The sequence below is a fragment of the Alosa pseudoharengus genome, unplaced genomic scaffold, assembly GCF_046254945.1.
Source record: "Alosa pseudoharengus isolate Yale_2024_CS ecotype anadromous, Long Island Sound unplaced genomic scaffold, YU_APseudo_1.1 YU_APseudo_1.1_scf_15, whole genome shotgun sequence".
Classification (NCBI taxonomy): domain Eukaryota; kingdom Metazoa; phylum Chordata; class Actinopteri; order Clupeiformes; family Clupeidae; genus Alosa; species Alosa pseudoharengus.
Genome location: NW_027468620.1, coordinates 9,181,703 through 9,204,687, shown reverse-complemented (window position 1 = coordinate 9,204,687; position 22,985 = coordinate 9,181,703). Strand labels below are relative to the sequence as shown.

Below are 22,985 nucleotides of genomic sequence, written 5' to 3'. Positions count from 1 at the left end.
AACAAATGCTTAACAATAATTTAACACACACAGTATGGTTCAGATAATCTTTTTTTTATTATTTATATCTTTTCCTATTGTGGCAAAGAATGAACAACGCTTAGACAGAGTATGTTAGTTAGCTTAATGGAATGTAACAATCACAGCTGGTAGAACAGAAGAGTACAGCAAAGAGCCTGATTCGAGGGCTGAACGCCCATGTGAATACTGGAGTAACAGAGATACTGCCTGCTCCCCCACTACCCGACACAAACAGACCTGACTGATTCAGCAAATCGGTCCTGACTTGGACCTAATGGGGAGAATCAGGTCTGTTAATGTAGCCTGGAGCCTAGTCTTTCAGACAGGGCTTCCACTGGGGGGACCAGCAGCTTTGATATGCATTCTGGAGAATAATAAAAAGCCCCTTCAAATGGAATGAACCAGAAAGGGGGCACTAAAGAGCAAAGCATAAGGAACAATGAACATATTTCAAAATAAAACAAAACTATTAAAAAAAAAAAAAAAAAAAAAAAAAAACCCACAAAACTGATCCATCTTAAGGAATGATCAGGAGTTTGTTCCTTTTTGGGAATTCATCAGTTTGGATAAGTCATTTTGGAATGACTTCTCCTCCCTTGAAGTCTCTCTCCAAGGCAGACATGAAGTTAACAAAAAATAAACTAAAAATAAAAAACAAAACACTTAAGCAATTCGTCTGCACTGTTGTTGGGACCATTCTGATGGTGCACGTGAGAATGTGGCATTTACATTTGCTTGCCCTCCAGCTCCTTGATCATTCCCCTGTTTCCCAGCTTCTCTATTAGCACTGAGGAGTCCTTGGCATCTGCAAGATCGTTCACCTGCCACTCAATCTTAAGCCCTGTCATGGGAAAACAAAACACACATTTAAAAAAAAATAAAAATAAATTAAGTATATTTTTTTGGCCTTTTATGCCTTTAATTTACAGGACAGTAGAGAATGACAGGAAGCGAGTGGGAGAGAGAGTCGGGGTGGGATCCGGAAAGGACCACGGGGCGGGAATCGAACCCAGGTCGCCGGCGTATGGTGCAGGTGCCCCAGCCAGCCGCGTCACGGCTGGGGCCTACATCAACAAGGTTTGACAGGTTTAACTGGCCCCGTTCTCAGGCTACTCATTCTGCACGGTCACTCACAAAATAATAAAACGTCTTTGATACTGTTATGCAATTGCTCTCCACTGAGGCCTAAGGGAGGAACCCTGGTATAAGTTTCAGTGACCGTCATCTTACATGTTATTGTTTACATGTTATGTTATTGTTTACCTGGTCACTGACAGTATTGTTAAGAGAACACAAAATTAGGTTCTACAAGTAGGGCCAGTTATTCTGACAGCCTGGCAGAGGAACATACAGTAGCAGCTCTAATAATAATGTCCAGCAGGGGTCTCTGCAGATTATGAACCAGCCTGATCACGAGGAGAACGAATGGTTACTGGGTGGGGACATGCCAACAGGAGACATTACACTCCGCAGTTCCCTTCGATAAATTACTTCTCTTGGAGACAGAGTCAGATTTGCTCATGTGATGGGCACCATATGGCCTTAATCCTGTTTCATTGTAGATGTTGCTGACTGTTCAACAACTTCAGTACCTCATTTTACCGTTCTGAATAAAGAGGGGAAAAGGACCCACCTGGCAGCTTCTTCCTCAGGGCACCCTTTGAGCTGGCGTACAGCATCTTCTTCTTCAGTGGGGCCTCATCAGGGGCCCTTCACAAAACACAGCAAGAGTTCAGGGAGGCACACCACATCTACCAAGCACAGAGGAACTACAACATGAGACAGACAGACAGACACACACACGGTCTGACCAATTAACATGCCTGCAAACACAATACAGTTCTGTATTTTGGTTTGGCGTATAACCTTGGAAATGAATTGTTCGGGTAGGGGTGGACGGCCTTCGCTATAAAGGGGCTGTTGTTGCTGCTCAGGGTCTACGTACTGCTTGGGCTGTGTTGCCTGATGCAGCTAATCAATGGAGTGGAGGCCGTGATCAGGTGATTGAATTAGTGGAGTCACTGCCTGACTGCTGAATAGCTGCGGCTATAATGTTAGACCCTTCACAGATGGGACGGGACAGGCCAGGCCAGGCCACCATTTTGTACTGTTAGTCCAAAGACAATTCAACATGGAGTTCAAACATGTAGGTGATGGTGGATTAGCTTGTCACGTTAGAAGTGAACGTTTTCAGCCCACACCCTGGTAACCTCTTCCCCGTAACAGTGATGATCACAAGAGATACATTTGCTCGAGCGCTGACAACCAGGTGCAAGTATGCCCATCCTCCATTCTCTTTAAAAGAAATCACATTTATACTGACCACATAATGAAGACCAGGTCCTCTTTTTCAGTCTCCTTGGTTCTGTAGCAGCAGTCATACAGTGCGTAGCGACAGTCTTTGCTTGGGAACATGCTGACAAGCTTTGAGAAGACGTCATCCACATCCGCAACATCTTTCATCTTGAGGGAGTTCTCCTCATCCACTATGATGCTCTTGTCGTCGTCACTCAGGCGGAACATGACTAGCTTGAGCCGATCACACTGCACCTCACCCCTGTGGTGCACCTTGATCTCCTCGTACGCCTTAACCACGCCATCATCAACCACTACTCCAGAGGCCTGACAACCAACACACAAGAGAGGAGACGCACACAATAAAAATGATTAGAGACCAGCATGATCAGGATTTTAATAGTTTTATGGTTAAAGTATGGATTTTGTTCCTAGAGCGAAACGTAATGTCACATTCCTATGTAATGACAATCCTGTAAAAAACACCTGGCTGTCTTCCAAGCAGGCCCTCACTCCAAATTACTCATCTGAAACCTTGGAAAGGGTCACTGTTGTCATGGTTTATTACCCAAACGGTCAGACATTACAGAAGACTATAGGGGACTGGGATTCCCACATAAGAGGCAGTGGCAGACAAACTGCTAACTTCAGGGACCATCTGCACCATCAATGATCACTAAGTCATGGGCTGAACCCATGCAGTTACTGACACCATTAATTGAGTTGGCAACTCAACACACACAGCACATAACTTCAGAACTAGTTATACAAGCTTTAAATTGCAGCTCCTCCCTCTACACTCTTGTACGACACTGACCTTCAATTTCTCAAAGCTTTTGAGGTAACCTTTAAAACAAACACTTTCACGAGCAGAATTCGACTGAGATTTGCTGATAATGTTATATATGCCTGAACATTATATGCCTGAAAGTTGCTAGCTTACGCTCAGCAGTCGATAAGTGATAGACACACCGCCATTTTAGGCATTAAGTCAACAATATGACTTCTTTTCCAGCTCGTCTTCAGGTAGGGAGTGTCAGGGAAAGACAGGTTGCTCGATTCAACTTTCGAGGTGATGTCTGTCGATGCAGTCATCAAATAATAGGCCTACAATACAATCCTTACAATGACTTATACGCACATTCACTTGTTTAAATGCAATATTAAAGTGAATGGAAAAGGCAATATGACAAGTCGTTATGCTTCTGATAATGATAGGCTACTGCAGATTTTACTTTTTTTCCAGGCCTTCCACATTCCTGCGCTAGCAGAACAAGTCCACACTTGTAAGCACACCTGAAGACACGCAAAAGATGTGTCGGGTTTTTCCCCATTCATGCGACGCTGTATCTGTGCGTCTCAACACAATCTGAATTCCAATGTTATAATGATTGCTGCGCAGATGTATTGGGAAGATTTTAACGACAAAACTCGACTAAATCTGTTGCAAGTCACCGCCCTGAAACCAGATCATGATGTAACGACAAACCCTCAATCCACGTAATTAGCAACATTATGTGCAAATCTATGGCTTGTCACGATGCTCACATTACATAGCTTTCGAATAAAACGTGCTTTCGAAAATAGTAACGTTAGTGTTAGATCTGAGGTTACTATCGCTAGGCTAATGGTGGCATTTTTTTTAACATGAGGCACACACCTTTCCAATACATCAAAAATGAATCCACATGAATGGACAATAATCCCCGTAAGTTATTTCAGTCTGCGCCGGAAAATGTATATAACATGGACATTAAGAATGAAACAGACTTACCATGTTGATTGTACGTTCTCAGAGAGGTCGGCTGAGCCACTGGAAAGATGAGAGTAGGTTTATGCGCAGGCCCTCCCCGCTTTAACTCTCCTATGACGTTCCAGCGGGAGAAATTAACTTCCGGATACTAGAAATCCACGTAGACCATTGGCTCCTATAGAGATCTATTCATTCTGCCTACAAGCCGTCCATTCCTGCGTAATGATTATTTTAGTCTAGGCCCTATTTGAAAGTAGCGCTAGTACATTTTTCAAATAATAACGTGACATATTTTACATTTCTTGAAATATAAAGGGACCTAAACATTGGACACGATATGGTGCAATAGATTCATTTTTAGTAAGTTCTCTTGTAAGCCTGATTAAGCTAAATATGCCTACTTAGCTGTAGGCTACTAGGGCTATACAATTTTTATGCATTTCATTTGATTTGAATCAAATAATATAGTGAATTGGTTGGCTAGTTAACACATCCACAGTTTGTTTTAGGGAGAATCCTGCTGTGCACAGGTCATAGACCAGGGGTGGGCAAACTGCGGCCCGCCGAGCATTTTCATCCGGCCCTCCGAGCATTTCATTTGGTTATCAGGCTGCTCGCTATTTTTTTCCTGCGATAGAGACGACGTTGGTTAGCCTTACTGCAAACCGCTTTTCACTCTCCTTAGAGAACGGTTGCAATGTCAATGTCAAAACATCATGTTAAATAGAGATAACATCATGTTAAACTAAGTTAACTCTTAGTTATCTCCTTTGCAGCAGATCTAACGTGAACATTATGCGATCCATTTAATTGGGAACAGAGCCATATAAAGGTACCTAGACTTCTGTGCATTAGACCAGTTTTCACTTGGCTTGGTTAGATGTAGATTTTAGTTTGTAGTTGTGATGTTTTTTTACTTTTAAACAAAATTGTTTGTAAGCTATTCTATGTGAAAATTACTCTCTAAATGAAATAGCCTAATTAATATACCCTATATATTTCAGGTGTAGGTTACCAGGTAACCAAGAGCCAATAAGATCAGAAGATTTGAGACAACTTCCTTATAAGGGTAAAGCTTACATGGCAGGTTTAACCTGACAAGAAGAGCAAGATAATGAGATCCTTATTTGGCAATGGTGCTTTGCTCGCTTAGGAGACAAGACCTGAAATTATGACAGTCAGAGATTCACATGTCTCAAAATTATTCATAATTGCACTTGTAGCCCACCATCAGTAGCATCTTTCCTTATGACAACCATCTACCATCTTTTCTTATGACAAAAGTTTCTGACAAATACACATTGCATAAAGTAGTAGGCTACAGGACATCACTCACTCGCACACACACACACTCTTCTCTTTTCTCACACAGATTCCTCAAATTGTGTAAGAGTATGGTATGTCCACACCAGCATGCTGGGACAAGCTTTCCTCCAGCAGAGCAAAGGAATGTGTAGAGTTGGCTATGTGTTATCCTGTCATGCAGGAGGTGTGCTACAATGACTTGGGGCAGAGGTGTAACACATCTTGAAATAGGAGACAAAAATAATCGTCCAATGAGTCACTGGCCTTGAAGACTGACAGCATATGGGTGGAATAGTTTTTTATTTTCCTGAACATGGACAAAAAGAAAGCATATAAATGCACTATTTCTTTCAGTTGCAAGGACCTATTCATGGATTTAGGTTTGAAGAATTATTCATCATCTTTATGGATTTCAAATATCTAAAACTAAAGTAAATTGAATTAGAGAAACTATTAGGAAAGGGCTATTGATGGGGAGCAAAAATAGAGCACAATAACAAGTAACAGGACACTGCAAAACAGTGCATACACTCCGCCAAAGGGGATGGACCTTAAGGCCTGGTCATTGTTCTTCTAACAGTTCCATTACAGCATGGCCACATTTAGCCACTGTAGGACAAAACAGAAGTGTGCGTCATACTCTTTAACTCCAGAGAAAGATTAACTGTTCAATGCAACATGTTTAATTAAAAATGAGCTATGAAGTCTATAACATTAGTGAATGTTCTTATGAGTGAAATTTAGTAACACACAGCTGGTCTACAAATGTTTGTTCGGTAGAGCTGAATAATTAATAACATAGGTAAGGATGCTCTCCTTACCTCAAAGAGGGTGAGCTCCACAGTTCCGGAATCATCTTTGTCCAGAGTCTTAAATGTCTCTATAGAAGTACACCAGCAATATTTTTCAGTATGAGGACTAATGACATTGTGTGTGTGTGTGTGTGTGTCTGTGTGTGTGTGTGTATGCATCAGTGTTGTAGTACTTGAGTCCGAGACTCGAACTCGAGTCCGAGTCATTAGCTAAATTTAGAGACTCGTGACTTGACTTGGACTTGAGCACTGAATGACTCGAACTTGAACTCGGACTCGTGCATTCGCACTTGCGATGACTCGTCGAGGACTCTACTTTTTTTGTAATATATCATAAGGCTATAATTGTAGTATGTCATTAAGCTATAATTTGCTATATGATTTTAATATCTAAATTATTCGTAATACTAATTTTAGTTCAAGGGAATGTTAGGCTACTGCTTTGTGTCGTAGGCTAGGCTACATCGCAAGTCACATCATGTTCACATGCAAAGCAAACTAACGTTAACTTTAACACCAAAATGCCTGGAGATATGGCCGCCGCTATTTCAATGTAGTAGGCTATTGCCAGGTAATATTAGTTCTCATACATGACCTAACATTACCTAAGATTACACTCAGCCTAGGCTAAACAACACACACTGCTGCTGGATAGCTGATCATCGTGACTTGGTGAACAGTGTTTTCCCTGACTGACGCGAGAAGCGAGGTTCCATTCATTCATTTTCATTCGGGGCGTGCCCTGCCGTGCTTCTGTCTGTTAATTTGCAGCAGGCTATTATCGGATGAAAGAGAAAAAAAAAAAAAAAGTTTTCCCGATCAAGATATAGCATACTTCTTAATTTTGGTGTCATAAAATATAGAAGCATAACATTAAATTGCCTAGTAGTGTTCATGTAGTGTCAATGTAGGCCTACGTGTCTGCGCAAGTTAAACTGACAAACTGAACCTCTCGTGGGTAGGCCAGAAACAACTATATTTAAAACTACGAATGAACTGGATTACTGTTACTGTTCAAACGAGCGATTTGATAGCCTAATCCACTGCACGAAAAAAAAGGAAATAGCAACGTGTTGATTTCTAACAGGTGAATATCGTAGCAAATAGTATGGCGATGGCAGCTTAAAAAAACATTTATTTCACTCATCTCGCTGAAATGAACGTGGCCTGTTGCACAAAGAAGTTAATTAGGCAGATGATCTACATCTCCGTTAACCGAAAGCTTAGAGTTTTCATCTCTATTGTTGACGTGAAATATGTCTCCATAGTGTCAGTGAAGTGATAACATATGCAGTTGCCGGTAGCCAGTGTTCACGTCACGGGAGTCAGAAAGAAGCTACCAAGATGGGCCCTGCTCTGTTTCTGTCCCTCCCAAACTGCGCTAAAATTGTGTAGGCTATTTAACAGCCTTTAAAAAAAATGCCCGTGGGAGGCCCTTTTATGAGCCACACTACCTCTTACAAAATAGGCCTACTCCAACGTCCATCTAGCTCTTGTGAAGTATGAACTTCTTCAACACTGCCTATACAATTGTCAGCAGTCAGTAACAGCATAATGTGACTTAATGGCCTGTGTGATTGGGATGTGGATTGCTCATTTATTATGAGTAGGCCTATAGGCTATGGTATAGCTATGGTATGGTATTCTCTCCGATATAATAAACACATTGGGTTTGGCAAGAAATTTGGCAATACTACTTTCACACAAGTGATGGCACCCCTGCTTGGAGACAGAAGATTGTCCGTTTTGCTTTTAAGGATTTCATCTGCAATGGAAAAAAATGGAACGACATGTAGGCTATGCTTACTTTAGTGCTGGACTTGGACTCGACTTGATCAATAGGAACTCGACTCGGACTCGACGTGGATCAATAGTGACTCGACTCGGACTTGACTCGGATGAGTAGTGGACTCGACTCGGACTTGACTTGGAATTTTTTTTTAATGACTTGGACTTGAACACTGAGGACTCGAACCTGGACTCGGACTCGAGGCATAGTGACTTGACTACAACACTGGTATGCATGCATGCATGTTTGCATATGTGTGTGTGAGTGTGTGTTTGAGTGTGTGTGTGTGCATGTGTATGAGTGTGTGTGTGTGTATGTGTGTGTGCGTGTGCATGCATGTGTGTTTGCGTGCATGTGTGTGTGCGTGTGTGTGTTTGCGTACATGTGTGTGCGTGTGTTTGTGTACACAGTACATTGCATGTGCCCTACATTATGCAGCACACAGACTTACTGAACAGTGACTCCAGGCGAACTAAGCAGCAGACGAAGTTGTCAAAGTCAATGGAGAGATCGGTATCACTGTAGCGTGCTACAAGGACCTGATGCATAGAGTTATTGAGGGAGAATCCTGGGAAAGACACAGACAGACGAGACGAAACAATGTGGTGACAAGTAAGGGATAATGTATAGAATGCCGACAGGGTGAACCGGACCCCGACGCGCAGCGGAGGGGTCTTGTTTCACCCTGAAGGGACTTATTTTCCCAATAATGACCGGCGTTCTATACAGTATCCCGCTTATTACACGGCTACTTGCCAAAACGAAATAATAAACTCCCCACGATATGACTTTAGCCTACATAGCCTAGCCTATTTGTTACCGTTCATCATGGCATTTGCTGAGAAACAAATAGTTCGCTGAACACACGCTGAACTTGAATCAAACATTCTTTAGAACACAGCTTATCAACCGTCTGCTTTCACTTTTGAATGAAGTTCCAGTCCTTGCGTAGTGATATAAAAGACGTATCAGAAGCACAAAACCCATTGCCATTGACAGCGGTAATTATATGTTTGCAGCGGTAATTACAAGAAAATATTTTACCGTAGAACTCCCATTCAAGCCAATGGAGCGTTCTACTTGCCTTGTGAAGAGCCGTGTAATAAAAGCAAAATAAATCATGAATACAGAAAAAGTATTACTATTAGTACAGCTAAAGACTGAATTAGAGAGGAGGGGAGAGTAAGAGAGAGAGAAAGAAAGAGACAGAGATGTTACGTGTGTGTTGGTTGGGGGAGCTTGATTATCTAACACGTCCCTGTTAGATAATCAAGCTCTGCTGTATTAGATCCAGGTGTCTGATTATGGTTGTAACTAAATACTTGTTACATACTATGTACCTGCATCCTCGACAGCCATCCTCATTTCAGCTGAACTCATGCAACCAGTTTTGTCTGCATCTCGCTCATGGTAGTAGTCCTTTGAGCCAGAACATTTAATTCACATCACACAATTAATCATCATTTGAAAACATCATGATGACACACCACACACATACAGCAAATCATTCTTGTTTCACACCCTGAGGTCCATATTAAGAGACTGCAAAATATGTCAATATTTCAGTAAGTTATAATAATATGGGGCCTCTATTAAGCTGGTGGTGGTAGTAGGTAGTACAACAACCAGACCACATGTTTGTTAAGTCATAAGATAAGACACCTACCAGATACTTCTGGATTTTTGTCCACAGGATCTTGAATTCTACCAGGCCCAATTTGCCAGACCCATCTTTCTAAGAAAGACATGTTAAGGAATCTCTCCCATGCCAAACAATTATCGTATGCACAAAAACATGTACGTACACAAAAACAAATGTAGGTTTAATCTGGGAAAGGATACATCCAGAAGATTGACCATGTTACGGCAGGTGGCAAGACTAAACCCACTGGTCTTAATATCAGAACCTGAAATAAAAGAGGAGTCAGCTGAATGCCCCCTATTTCCTGACTATGTTTCTTGATCATGTTTTCCTGTTTTGATCATTGGCTTTGAATTTAAATTTTAAAAAGAATACACAAAGCACCACTCTCTGACTCACGTTTCACAACAACTTTGTTAAGGATGCTTTGCAACTCAAAGGCAGAAATCTCACAATCCTGTTAAGAAAAATCAACAAAATGAATATCGGAAATGATACCTATGATTAGACAGTCATTTTCTATCCAGTTATGCTACAATATTGTGAGATACTGTATGTGTGTATGATATATAATATTGTGAAATGCATGTGTGTATATTGCAATAATGTACAGTATGTGTGTATGATATAGGCTATAATACTTTAAGCTATACTGAATGTATTTATGTATGATATATAATAATGTGAGATGCATGTGTGTGTACGATAATATTATGAGATATATGTATGTGTGTATATGATATAAAATATTGTAAGTCTAAGGCTTACATGTCCTGCCAGCTGTCCAAACAGGTTGCGAAACCGGTCATCAACATGATCTTCATCAACATGAACCTAAGAGAGAGAGGGATGAATAAATGTAGCTTGTTAGTGAGTCATTTTTGTGAGAAACATTTTACAAAATAATCATATGTATCTTTATGAAGCATGTAAAGCTAAACCCATCCCCCAGTGACATACCTCCTCTACGTGACAATCAACAGGGTCATCCAACTCCCTGGTTTATCAAAAAGATCACATTTTAGCGCAAAATTACATAAGAGCCTGAAACAATAAACTTGAACACATTTCTTGGACAATAGTAATGATGTTTTAGCCTGGGAGAATCCAGACGGACGTTGGCAAATTTAAATTTGCTCTGCAGGTCCAATGGCAAAGAAGCCATTCACTCCCATTTCCAGTGTTCCTAAAACCCGGGCACCAATCACAACCGTTGAGGCGGGCTTAACATGATGACATCAAAGCAGTTTTTGAAAAATGCTTATTTGTTGCTCTGCATATGTCATCTTCTTCATTGCTCTGATTGGCTTTAGGTCTATCCAGTTGCGTCCAGAGTCATTTTTATCGGCGTCTGTTGGTGACGCCGTTTGGAAATGGGAGGTGAATAAACCTTGTCCAGACCCAATCTCAATTTCAATTGAGATACGGTCTGGTGCTAACCAGGCTAATGATGTTTGCCAATTAAACTTGGAATTGGTTTAATGGAACTGTTCATGTCTGAATCCTTACTGAAAGTCAGCATGCTTCTCAGAGAAGATCCGCACAGCAAAGTCGCCGCTCTTGTTGGGCTCAAATGTGGATGGGAGGACAAGGTACTCCCCGGGAGGCAGGCAGAAGCGGTTGCTGACCTCGCGCAGGTTTATAAAGGTCTCCGAGCGGGCTTTGGAGGCATTGCGCAAGAAGAAGTCTCTACTCAGATGAACCTGTCTCCTCCCAACGTACTAGAAGACATGAAGAAGAAAAAGAGAATTATTTATACGGCCACTAGAGGGCATTGTCACCTCTGTTTGAGGACATGCAGTGGTTTTGAACTGTAGATGAGCAATGCATGGTTGCAGATGAGGTGTCAAGACAAAGGCCTAAACAAAACATGACATTGTTTTTTATACAAAGGTATACTCACAAGCCAGTATCATTTTGCCATGTCAGTTAATCCCCACACATCAGGTTCAATTATACTGACAATTGCTCAATAACCCATTCCTTTTTCAATCATCTGTATACATACCTCGTCAGGCACCTACAAGGGAAAAAAACAGAAAAAGATCACCAACACCTCCCAAACAATTTTTTACATATAGAATTATATTTGCTAATATTACATCATTTGTTTATATTAGGCAATAATTGTCTGCTGATTCATGTCATCATAAAGTGTTTTTCATTGCCTGCATTAAATTGTACGTGACCAATCAAATTCAAACATTGGATCGGTGGATACGGTGGATCCGTAAGACCTACCTCGTAGATGGCGAAGCCGATGGTGTGCATGTCCTGGCCCATCTTCCTCATCCTCCTACGGTTCTTCTGGATCAGACCCACGATGAAGGTGCAGCCAACCTCGTTATCATCAGGGTCATCATCCTCCTCGTCCAACTTGATCACAAACTGAGGATTCTGCCAAAAGGAGTCTGGAGCAAAACATAACTGCAGGTCACTCAGCACTCAAACACATCACTTCTTACTGGAAATTAGTGCGAAAATCTGAAAGATAACCTTGTAGCCAGTAGATGAATTTAATCATGCAAACTTCTATGTTTTAAACAGAGCTCAAATGCATCTTCTGAAAATAAATCTGTTCTATTACAGCTATTATCAGGAACACATATACCATTTTAATGTGACAAAAGAACTTAAACATAACTTGATTTTGACTTTCAACAACTGAAGCACTTATCTGAAAGAAAATAATAAAAATGAATCGAAATGCCGCGTAGTAACATTTATTATCTCATCAGGATATTAACAGCAATAACTCAGACATATACAATAAGTATTATATAATATTTATAATCAGTACTTGGAAAATTCCTGCAGCCTCCAGCAGTTGAGCCTTTCCTCCAACTTCCTTCAAATTTGGACAGGGACCATTTCTCCACCTCATCATCAGAGAGGGCATCAGGAGTCAGGTTACAGATCTCCAAACGTGAGTAATGATGCAACCAGTCAGAAAAAGACATCCTGGTGCACACACACACACAGACACACACAGACACACACACACACACAAAACAAACACACACACGCACACACAAAGACAGAGAGAAAGAGAGACTGTCACAAATACAGTGTTTGTGTCCACATTTTATGAGCGAGAAATGTGTCAAGAGCTCAGCAGTCAGCAATTAAAAGCATTTGACAAAGTAAAGGCATTTAACCAGAGTTAAGCCTGTGTCAACATTTAGTATATAGGGGTCAATGTGGGTAATTTTACTGCACCCCAGCTAATACAGGTTAGACAAAAGATGTGCATGGTTCCTGGGCTGGATTCAGAACCACTACTGGTCCTTTGCAACTGGCTGGAATCATCTTATTGTCTGCTACTGTTTAAAAGAGCGAAGCCAAGTCAATTAGCCATCGCCCGAGATGCTGAGATACTCTCTGGTGGTTCATGACAGGGTCATGCTTCAGTGCCTTATCTAAAAAAAAAACACCCAGGACTAGGTCAAAAAGACAGGAAAAACACCTATCAATGGCACGAGGTTGCAAGGTACAGTATGATGTGGCTAACAACATTATAGTCTGAAAACAATATATGAACAAAACGGGTCCAGATAAACATACAAAGCCTAACCTATACTGAAATCAAACTGTATCTAATGTCACCCTGGGTTACGCCCAAGGTTCAATCTGAATTTCCACAACCTGGGTATGACCTGTTTTGGTCTGAGTGGTTAAACATAGGTTAGTAGTACTCTAGTCAGACTCATTGGTCTGGTCAGGTATTATGAGAAGTGGATCCCATCAAACCCATCAAATCAATGGTAAAGTGTTTGTATTAGTCTAACAGATGTGTTCTTGTGTTGTGCTTATATGAAAGCATCCCGGCCCAGGATTCTCAGTTGTGTATTCTGACAAAAATAGTGCAGCTACTGAACTGTTCTGCAACAAATATTCAGCAATAGGTTTTCACAGGCAAGTTAATCAAACTGGGAAGAAGAGAAGGTAATGTCATTCAGTTCCAGGTTGCTGCATGCACAAATATTTTAGAATGACTAAACAATAAACAAAAGTATTCATTACAGTAACCTTCTGGTACAATGGCAAGGGGAAGAATGATTAACCATGTTACACAAGTGTAGGATTTACCAGAACTCTCCATCCTCTGAGGCGTTCTTCAGTCTGTCCCGATCCTCATCGCTGACAGAGTGCCATTCAGAAGATCTACAGGCAGGAAGGACAAAACACTGTGACTCAGTGCAGCTGACAGCATGATCGCGGACTCTTACCCTCAGTCCAAGTATGCAGGATTTACATATAGGCTATACAGTAGGAGATGGTGTGCCACTTAATGCCACTTATTATCTTGAGTTTGACATGCTGTTTGTACACATAGACAAGTGTGTTTCTCTAGTGTCAGTATCAGATACAGTGCAGTAAAAAAAATGCAAAGCTTGGGTTTGGGTAGTTAAGCAGAGCTATGAAAATGTACATCTGGGTTTTTCCACTCCAGCGTTTGAATCTGGTAGTGTGCTAGTCATACAGGTTTAAACCCAACAATTAATTCACCTCACTGCTGTTTTACTGAGAAATACCCACAGGCCTCTTACAAAGGCTTCATACGTTGTACTTCACATTCATAGCAAGTCTAACAACCGCCTCACCAAACATTAGCACAATATGAGCCTATAGCAACATGAATGGTTTGGGCCCATGGGAGCCAGAGGAACAGGTTTTGTGAGGGAAGTTGTTGGATTGTCTTCCTTTGCAGTCTGGTGACGTGTGGCCGAAGAGCCGAGCCGCTCAGGACATACCTGTCGCTCCACGCGCCTGTCCATTCCACCTGACCCCAGGGATTTCGGATGCGGATGAGTTTCTCCGAACCACCCCTGGTGCGCACCTGGACAGACACACACACACACACACACACACACACACACACACAACGGGTTAATTTATCACTGCAAAACTTTTACTGCCAAGGGAGGCTATTGGTAATACAAGTAATATGTTTGATAGTACACCCAAAAACAGCCCCCCAAAATTAAGGTCCTTTAGCACTATTACTCAATCTGAGCTTGGTAAAATTATAACTCAAACCGGCTCCTCAACATGTGTTTTAGATCGATCCAATCCCTACTAGATTCCTCAAAAAACTATATGATAGCTTAGCTCCCTTTATTCTCAAGGTAATAAATACCTCATTAGAAACAGGTATATTTCCAACTGCTTTTAAAACCGCTGTTGTGAAACCTTTACTTAAAAAGTCAAATCTTGACCATACCAATCTGAGCAACTACAGGCCTATATCAAATCTACCGTTCCTGAGCAAAGTACTTGAAAAAGTTGTTTGTAATCAGTTAAATACCTTCCTCAACGAAAACAGTATCCTTGAAAAATTCCAATCAGGTTTTAGATCAAATCACAGCACAGAAACGGCTCTAGTAAAAATAGTCAATGATCTCAGACTGGCTACTGACTCAAACAAAGTCTCAATCCTTATTCTTCTGGATTTGAGTGCGGCATTTGACACCATTGATCATAGCATCCTAATTCACCGCCTTGCGAAGTGGGTGGGTCTCTCTGATAATGCTCTAAACTGGTTTCAAACCTACATTACTGGCAGAGATTTTTATATCAGTCTAGGAGATCATGTATCTGAAAAACATGACTTGCCTTTTGGTGTGGCCCAGGGGAGCTGCCTTGGTCCCCTGCTATTTTCCCTATATATGCTTCCATTGGGAAATGTCATAAGTCAGCATAATGTAAACTTCCATAGCTACGCAGATGATACCCAATTGTATATTTCTGTGGAGCCAACTAACCCAGATGGCCTTTGCTCCCTCACTGCATGCCTAACCTCCATTAATCAGTGGATGAGCAAAAATTTTCTGAAACTAAATGATGACAAAACAGAGGTACTTTTGGTGGGACCAAAACTAAAGCGAGATATTGTTCTTAGTAATCTGGGGAACTTGGCACACCAGGTCAAACCAAAAGTAACAAGCCTCGGTGTCATCTTAGATGCAGAGTTAAGTTTTAAGCCCCATATCAGTAAAGTTACTCAAACAGCCTATTTCCACTTGAGAAACATTGCCAAAGTGCGGCCCTTTTTAACTCAACAAGATGCAGAAAAACTAATTCACGCCTTTATCACTAGCAGGTTAGACTACTGCAATGCACTTTTCACTGGTCTTCCCAAAAAACATCTAAAGAAATTGGCACTCATACAGAACTCTGCGGCTAGACTTTTAACTAAGACTAAGAAGAGAGAACACATCACCCCTGTGTTGGCTGAACTGCACTGGCTCCCTATTTCCTATAGAATTGATTTTAAGGTTACTTACAAAGCTCTGAATGGCACAGCACCTTCATATATCTCTGAGCTTTTAATATCTTATCAACCACAAAGGAAACTTAGATCATCCAATTCTAATCTTTTAATCGTACCCAAAGTGCTCCACAAACAAAGTGGAGAAGCTGCTTTTATCCATTATGCCCCCAAACTATGGAACACCCTGCCTCTGTACATCAAGCAGGCGAGTTCAGTAAATATTTTTAAAAAAGATCTGAAAACATACCTGTACAGGAAAGCTTTTAGTTAACTCGTCTTATCCTGTAGACTACTTTTTCAGATTATTCTACATCTGCTGCTATTGGAGGGCGCAGCCAGCCAGAAGCAGATGGGCTCCCCCTATTAAGTCAGGTTCTGCTCAAGGTTTCTTCCTGGAATATGGGAGTTTTTCCTTGCCACAGTTGCCATATGGCGTGCTTGTGGGGGGTAAGAGGGTTAAGGCTGCCAGTCTTATGACATGTCATTTTCTATATTTTTGATATGTTGCTGAGTGGATCATAAACGGCCCCAGCAATGAAGAAATGTGATTGATAATGACTGACTGACTATTATTTTGTTACATGCTTCAAATGTAAAGCACTTTGAGCTGCATTCTGTGTATGAAAGGTGCTATACAAATAAAGCTTATTATTATTATAAGGGCACAACTGTGGACTGTGCATGCAACAAGAGTGGCAATGTAGTCAATTTAGGACTCAATTCAACACAAAGTCATATTGTTGCCCTTTTCTGTCCTCTGCCCAGTAGCCCACCTTTCTAGTCCTTATTTTCCTTCTGTCTTTTGTGTTTTTTTTAGACCATTTCCTGTCAACCCATTCCAGGCCTGACCACACCCTCGACTCAAGTGATTGACAGCATGCTGAGCCTGTAATCAACTGCTGGTCCTATGCAATTGCCTGCAATCATCTCAATAGCCCCCGTTTACATGCACATTTTTCTTTTAATGTTTGGAAAAAAAAATATTTTAATTTGGAATGAATTTTGTAGATTCCGATTATCACACACAAAATCGAATAAGTGTATGGTGATTGGAATGGATTATACCACCCCTTTCAATCCCACTGAAATTACAATCAGATTGGGCAGTTTTATTCCAATCAAGGTGTTTATATATAGCCTGGTTGGCACCATCGTAACAGTTTATATACGTATTAATCGGATTAAATGTGCCCATGTAAACCCACCCAATAGGTGTCTACTGTATAAAAGCCAGGCAAAGTCACTCAGCCAATCGCCTGAGATCCTGAGATACTCTCATGCTTCCTGATGCTTCAGTGCCTTATCTAAGAAAAAACGTGACAGTAAGAGCGACCATGACGGTGTTCTCACCTCATCAGCTCCAGTGAGAGAGTATGCGTGTCCCTTCACCAGCTTCTGTGATGTGATGGCCTCCGAATCAGCTGAGCTGGTGATCTGTACACAGGGATTTTTTTTTTTTTTTTAAAGGTGTTCCCTGATTGATGTCATGAGAGGAAACCTGGTAGGTAACTGCACAATAAACACATTCCCAAATCATCAAACTGCCGTTGTTAATGGGGAACATTTATACTTACATTTATTAATTTATTCATTTAGCAGACACTTTTTATCCAAAGTGACTTACATATGGCAATTATATTACAAAGGATTACATTGACCCTAGAGCAACTTGGGGTTAAATGCCTTGCTCAGGGGCACAATGGTGGAAGCAAAGAATTGAACCCACAACTTTTAGGCTACATCATAATAATAATAATAATAATAATAATAATGCCTTACATTTATATACACTACGCTACCACTACGCCACCACTGCCCAGTGGAACAGTGAAGTAATCTGTTGCCTGTCTGCCCATCTATAAAACATTAGGAGTGTAACAAGGTTTTGTAAGATTAAGTTTCAGTTATATACAGATAAAGATGTTAAATTCCTTCTGCTATAGGTTAGGGACTTCCTACAGTGGCCTGTCAACAAACAAACCTAAAAACAGCATCATTAAAAATACTATTAATATATATTTCACTGCTCTGCAGAATCTTTAAGACGCACATCAATAGAGCATCCCAGGAGGGAGCCTCTGTTCAGGGCTTTCTTGATTATTTTGAAGAGTTCTGGTCTGGCCTGCTTGAGGTCGTGGGCCTCTGCGATCCCCCCAGTGAAGTCCTCAAAGCCCTCAGTGGTGGTGCCTCCCGACAGGGCCTCATAGCATCCATTCAGCCTGAAGGAAGATAATTGTATGGCTATTACTAGCTTATATATTGTAGTGCCCTGAGGACTATAGATTGTAGTGCCCTGTCTGTAATATGCACACTGTTTGTATATTTTGCATTGTCGATATTGCCTACTGTACACTACATTGTGTACTATGTATATATTTTTTCTTGTACTGCTAATGAGTCACCAACAGCTGAATCAAATTCCCTTGTGTGTGAAAACATACTTGGTTAATAAGGCATGGTTCTGATTCTGATTTTGAGATGGATCAAGTGACACAGGTGAAACAGGTGGCTTTATGTTCACATCAACTCACTTAGCATAGGCCTTCTCCAGCAGGGCGCTCCAGAACTCAGAGCCAGTTGCTGAGTGAACAAATAGCAGCTCTCCGTCTTTGGTGGGCAGGCGGTCATCAACCACAACGTCCACCCACTCCCCAAACTGCCAGAACTGAAATAAGGGGCAGACAATACAGGCTCTGAATGGCACTGAATCCAAGCCAATAGCAGCACAGTGCAGATACATTATACCAACAGTAGCCCTAATTTACATGGCAGGCAAAGTCCATCAACACGCAAAGTTTTCATGCAGCTAATGTAAGTTACAAATTTGTTCAGAAATATTCTGGAACGACTTGCAAATATACTCGTCACACCTCAAAGAATTAAGGAAGGAACACAATGTAATATACAGGAGAGGGGTTGGGGTGGGGGTGCAGTATGAGTTGAGGTTGTCACACACCTCAAAATGGAAGATCCCAGCATAGCCCTGCTCAAAACTCTGGTCAGAAGGAACAACACGAGACAGGACTTGTTTGTTCAGAGTCAGTGAGGCAATGGCTGCCAGTAGCCAACAGTCCCCTATAGAAAGAGGGCAGGCATTTTTAAACCAAGGACATTGAACAACCAAACAAACACCAGGAAAGTTATTCCACTATAAACTTTCTCAACAAGCTCAGGACTTGCAGGATTTGCTTGTGTTTCCTGGCAGACCATTTTATCCAAAGTGATGTACACCAAGAACAATAAACATTATCATTAAAAATGTACAGTTTAAAGTAGTCATATCAAATTTCTGAGTGTAAGTGATGGGCTATATATATGGAGTCAGAGAGCATTCATGTGAATGGAGCTTTCTGCAGCACACTGAAGAGCTGTGTAATAAAATGTTATACTACTACATGATTGCATGCAGGATGCTAAAATGTTATGCTAATACATGATTGCATGCAGGATGCTAATCTATAGACCCATTCAATCTGTTTCTATTTCCGGTTGAAACGTTCAAAACCAAAGCAATCACTTTGAAATGAAAATGAATCAGACTTTAGCGTAATGCTCTACAAGATGTTGACTTTAAAACTTGTTTTTTAAATGTCTGTTTGTCCCCAAGTTACCATTAGCTCAATGTTGTTTCCTGTGCCCAGGGGCGTAGCCAGGATTATTTTATAGGGGGGGCCAGCTGGGTCCAGACTTTTTATTGGGGTGTCACTTGGGAATCAAAACTACTATTTGAAAACTACTCAAAACTTTTTGAAGATTAGGATAGCCTATTTTAATAATGGCAATAAATTGTGCAAAGCCAACACTGATACACAGGTCAGTTTGTTGGCCACTCCAACATATTTTCCATAAATAGGTCAATGCCAATAAAAAATATTATGATAATGCACCTTACTTAATCAGTTTTATTCAAATGATGTTAACTCAAAGAACAATAATACCTTGAATTTCCCCTGGGGATCAATAAAGTATCTATCTTTCTATCTATCTAATAAATACTACAAATATTGTATGTATATATTTGATATCATACTGATGGCCAAACTATATTTCTTTCTGATATCCACTCCAAGTACTTGGCTGTAAGTAACATAGCTCTGATTTAAGAAATTAACCCTTAGAACCCTAGACTGTTTTAAGGGCTTTTTCACTACCTTAGAAACATTTATCCTGGTAAATGTAAGTGCCATACACACATGCTATATATTGTATTTAAATAATAAAAATACAAATAGTGCATTATAAAAATTCTTATATTTTGACATGTATCTCACCACTGCAAGCTGGCACATGTGTGCATAGGGCAGACTGTTCTGAATCTGGCAATATCATTGCCATGGTGGAGGGATTCTCTGGGGCTGAGCAAATGTGAAAAATATGTGGTGTGTGCCTTATGGAAATAAATGCCATTTTTTTTATTTAGCCCTATGGCTACTCTATTTTTGGCCATTCTTACTACCTTTAGTTATAAGCAGTTATCATGGTCATTGTTAGTGCCATTGACACAGTAATGAAAAATGCCCTTTCTGCGCTCCATATCTGTGACACGAACTGATCTGACCTGACTGAACCCGAGTTTGCATGTTCTGTATGTACACAAAAACGTGGGGTAAGTCGAGCTATATGAAGTTATTATTTTGATGTCATTTCGTCTGTTTTATAACCCAGACGGATGCACTTGGTATCAAATGATATCTCTGTGTCTCCTCTTTCACCTGACATGCCTGCCATATCTATCCGATCACGGGTTCGTGAGTAGGGCCTAATTCAAACGAGAGTAATGGGTGTGCAGCGTTGGTTTTTGTACATTATTTTATTTTGCAGTCACGTTGTCTGTTTTTATAGCCCAGAAGGAACGATGGATACTTGGTACCAATAGATAGCCCTGTGTCTCCTCTTTCTTCTGATATGCTTGCCATATCTATGCGATCAGGGTTCGCGAGTAATTCAAAGCAGGTGAACTGTAAATATGAATCAATTTGATTTAATTACATGATATTTATTTTTATTTTCATACTTGATCGCACAGACAAGTGTTTAGTCTCGTTGGAAAGCCCCACTTCTGCTCTGTCACGCAATTAAGGTTTCATCTCGCTGCGATGAACAGTTCCGGAGCAATGTAACAAAGAATTCAGGCAAAGCAGCCTGCCTCTGCTAGCTCTGCCTGACCAGCTATGGCAAGAACCACACGCAGTCAGCAAATGTATTTATAAAGTAGCCTAGACTAGGCCCTATTAGCCTACCTGGAGCCATCTGGAGATATTTGCCTAATATGCTTGCATTTCACTCGAATTTTATCTAAATATTCTTGTAACAGCGTTCCCGCGGGCATTCGATTATTTTTGATCAGCCCCACACATCAATGTCAGAGCCTATACCTAACAAGGACAGCCCAACGCAGCTCACTTGGCTATGATTCGTGACACATTCTAACATCTTATTAGCATTAATGTTCCAACTCATCAACTCACCTGTTACTGAGGTTAAGTAGTAGGCTAGCCTAGTCTACTGTCAAGTGTTTTTAACAGATGACTTGAATTGTCCCGCTGCTGCTGCTGCTGCACTAGGCCTAGCCTACCGGTACTCACGATGTGATCAGAACCGTAGGCTACACTTCCTGACTGGGCCAATGGTCGTAGATAGAGTGCAGTAATTGGTTCAGTCCCTGCTTTGCAAAGTGTTGTCGAAAACGGCAGCAATTCTTTTTTTTTTACTTTTCACTGAACGGAGCTGTGGGGGCCAGCAGGGTGGCCAAGCTTTGACCCGTGGCCCCCCCTGGCCACCACGTAGCTCCGCCCCTGCCTGTGCCACCAGAAATACCTTAGGAGCGCGCATGTTTGTATAAATGCAGTTCAATTTGATCATATTGTGAAATGAATGCTCTAAAGCCTGGAATTAAACTGTATGTAAACAATTTCTGAGGTATTGTGGGGCACTTGTCACTATTTGAATAGAAATGGTTTGCAGAAAATGTTGAATTTATAAAGATAATTATAATATGCAAATTAAATCTATTCAAATATATATGGTTCGATCATCTGAGCCCAATGACATTTTCCATCTCGGCCAGAGCTCCACCCATATACGCTCAGGTTGTGTCTATCTGACAGTGCAGTTAGTTGTCTGTTTGTGATTAGGCGCTGGCAGCAACAAGACCAAGGAGTGGCTGAACAAGAGAAACTGGAGAAGCACACCTGCCCTCTCTGCAAACAAGTAGAGATTGGCATTGGGTAGCCTAATTATCCTCACCAAGAGCCCCTTGGCAGATATCTGTTCTGGTGGCATCTTCAAGAATAAACTGGGGGTTTCGGCTTAGCTCCTGGATAACAACAACAACAACAACAACAACAACAAAACAAAGTGAAACACTACTAAATACAAAATAACAACAGAATATAGCCTATAATATATACTTCACACTTAAAGCATAGAGTAAATCAAGTATATATAAAATTGAGTAGGCCTAAAAGATTAACTAGCCTACACTGAAGATGCTCAGTGCACTTCATAATATTCTTAGGTTGACCTATTATGTAGTAGGCTACCACAAATATCCCACTTGGCTGACAAAGCTTTCCCAACAAAGTGTTAGCACAAAAAACAAAATAGCAGACAGTTGTCCTACCGTAGGTCGCTTCCAGGTGACACCGCGGACTTTATATGAGCTAGGTCCAAGTTCTTTAAATCCAAGAGAAGACACCCCTGCCTCAAAGGTATCATCTTTAAACAGTCGCCCAGACTCAAGGCATTGCCTTCTCAGCACCTCGTAATCTTGACCCAGGTACTTTACTGCATGCGAGTTTGATCCGATGCCCTGAGCCTTCTCCCGGTCGTGCTGAAGCTTCGACGCTATTCCCGACATAGTTGTCGCAGATGGTATTCTGCCACAATCAGACGAGCAGTAAGCTATATACTCTACCGGTTTGTTAACAAAAATAACAACAGGTGTGATTACTGGGGTGGCGAAAGAAAGTAAGTAGGCTAACACTGCCTCTACAGTCGCTGTCAGTCGTTATCCTCTGAGAGTTAACAGGTGTGTCCACATTTCCCTGCTGGACCACGTCCTTTCCTGTGCCTTATGATTCATCAGTAGTTAG

General features: G+C 41.1%; 2 protein-coding genes across 2 annotated transcripts; both read right to left on the bottom strand.

Moving 5' to 3' along the window:
• Positions 1-38: 38 nt before the first annotated feature.
• Positions 39-4,195, bottom strand: cfl1l (cofilin 1 (non-muscle), like). Its single transcript, XM_076285474.1, has 4 exons — positions 4,091-4,195; positions 2,345-2,643; positions 1,655-1,731; positions 39-862 (listed from the first exon to the last, which is right to left on the bottom strand). The coding sequence occupies exons 1-4, from the start codon at positions 4,091-4,093 to the stop codon at positions 747-749; spliced, it is 495 nt and encodes a 164-aa protein (XP_076141589.1). The 5' UTR covers positions 4,094-4,195; the 3' UTR covers positions 39-746.
• A 1,462-nt stretch (positions 4,196-5,657) lies between these two features.
• LOC143124138 (calpain-2 catalytic subunit-like) lies at positions 5,658-22,930 on the bottom strand. The gene is made up of 21 exons (XM_076285469.1): positions 22,514-22,930; positions 22,138-22,207; positions 18,848-18,966; positions 18,423-18,556; positions 17,942-18,110; positions 17,242-17,325; positions 14,372-14,457; positions 13,707-13,781; positions 12,418-12,578; positions 11,859-12,028; positions 11,626-11,637; positions 11,127-11,338; positions 10,578-10,614; positions 10,386-10,451; positions 10,017-10,074; positions 9,818-9,882; positions 9,642-9,710; positions 9,316-9,394; positions 8,427-8,543; positions 6,196-6,254; positions 5,658-5,983 (listed from the first exon to the last, which is right to left on the bottom strand). The coding sequence occupies exons 1-21, from the start codon at positions 22,748-22,750 to the stop codon at positions 5,960-5,962; spliced, it is 2,103 nt and encodes a 700-aa protein (XP_076141584.1). The 5' UTR covers positions 22,751-22,930; the 3' UTR covers positions 5,658-5,959.
• Between the last annotated feature and the right edge of the window lie 55 nt (positions 22,931-22,985).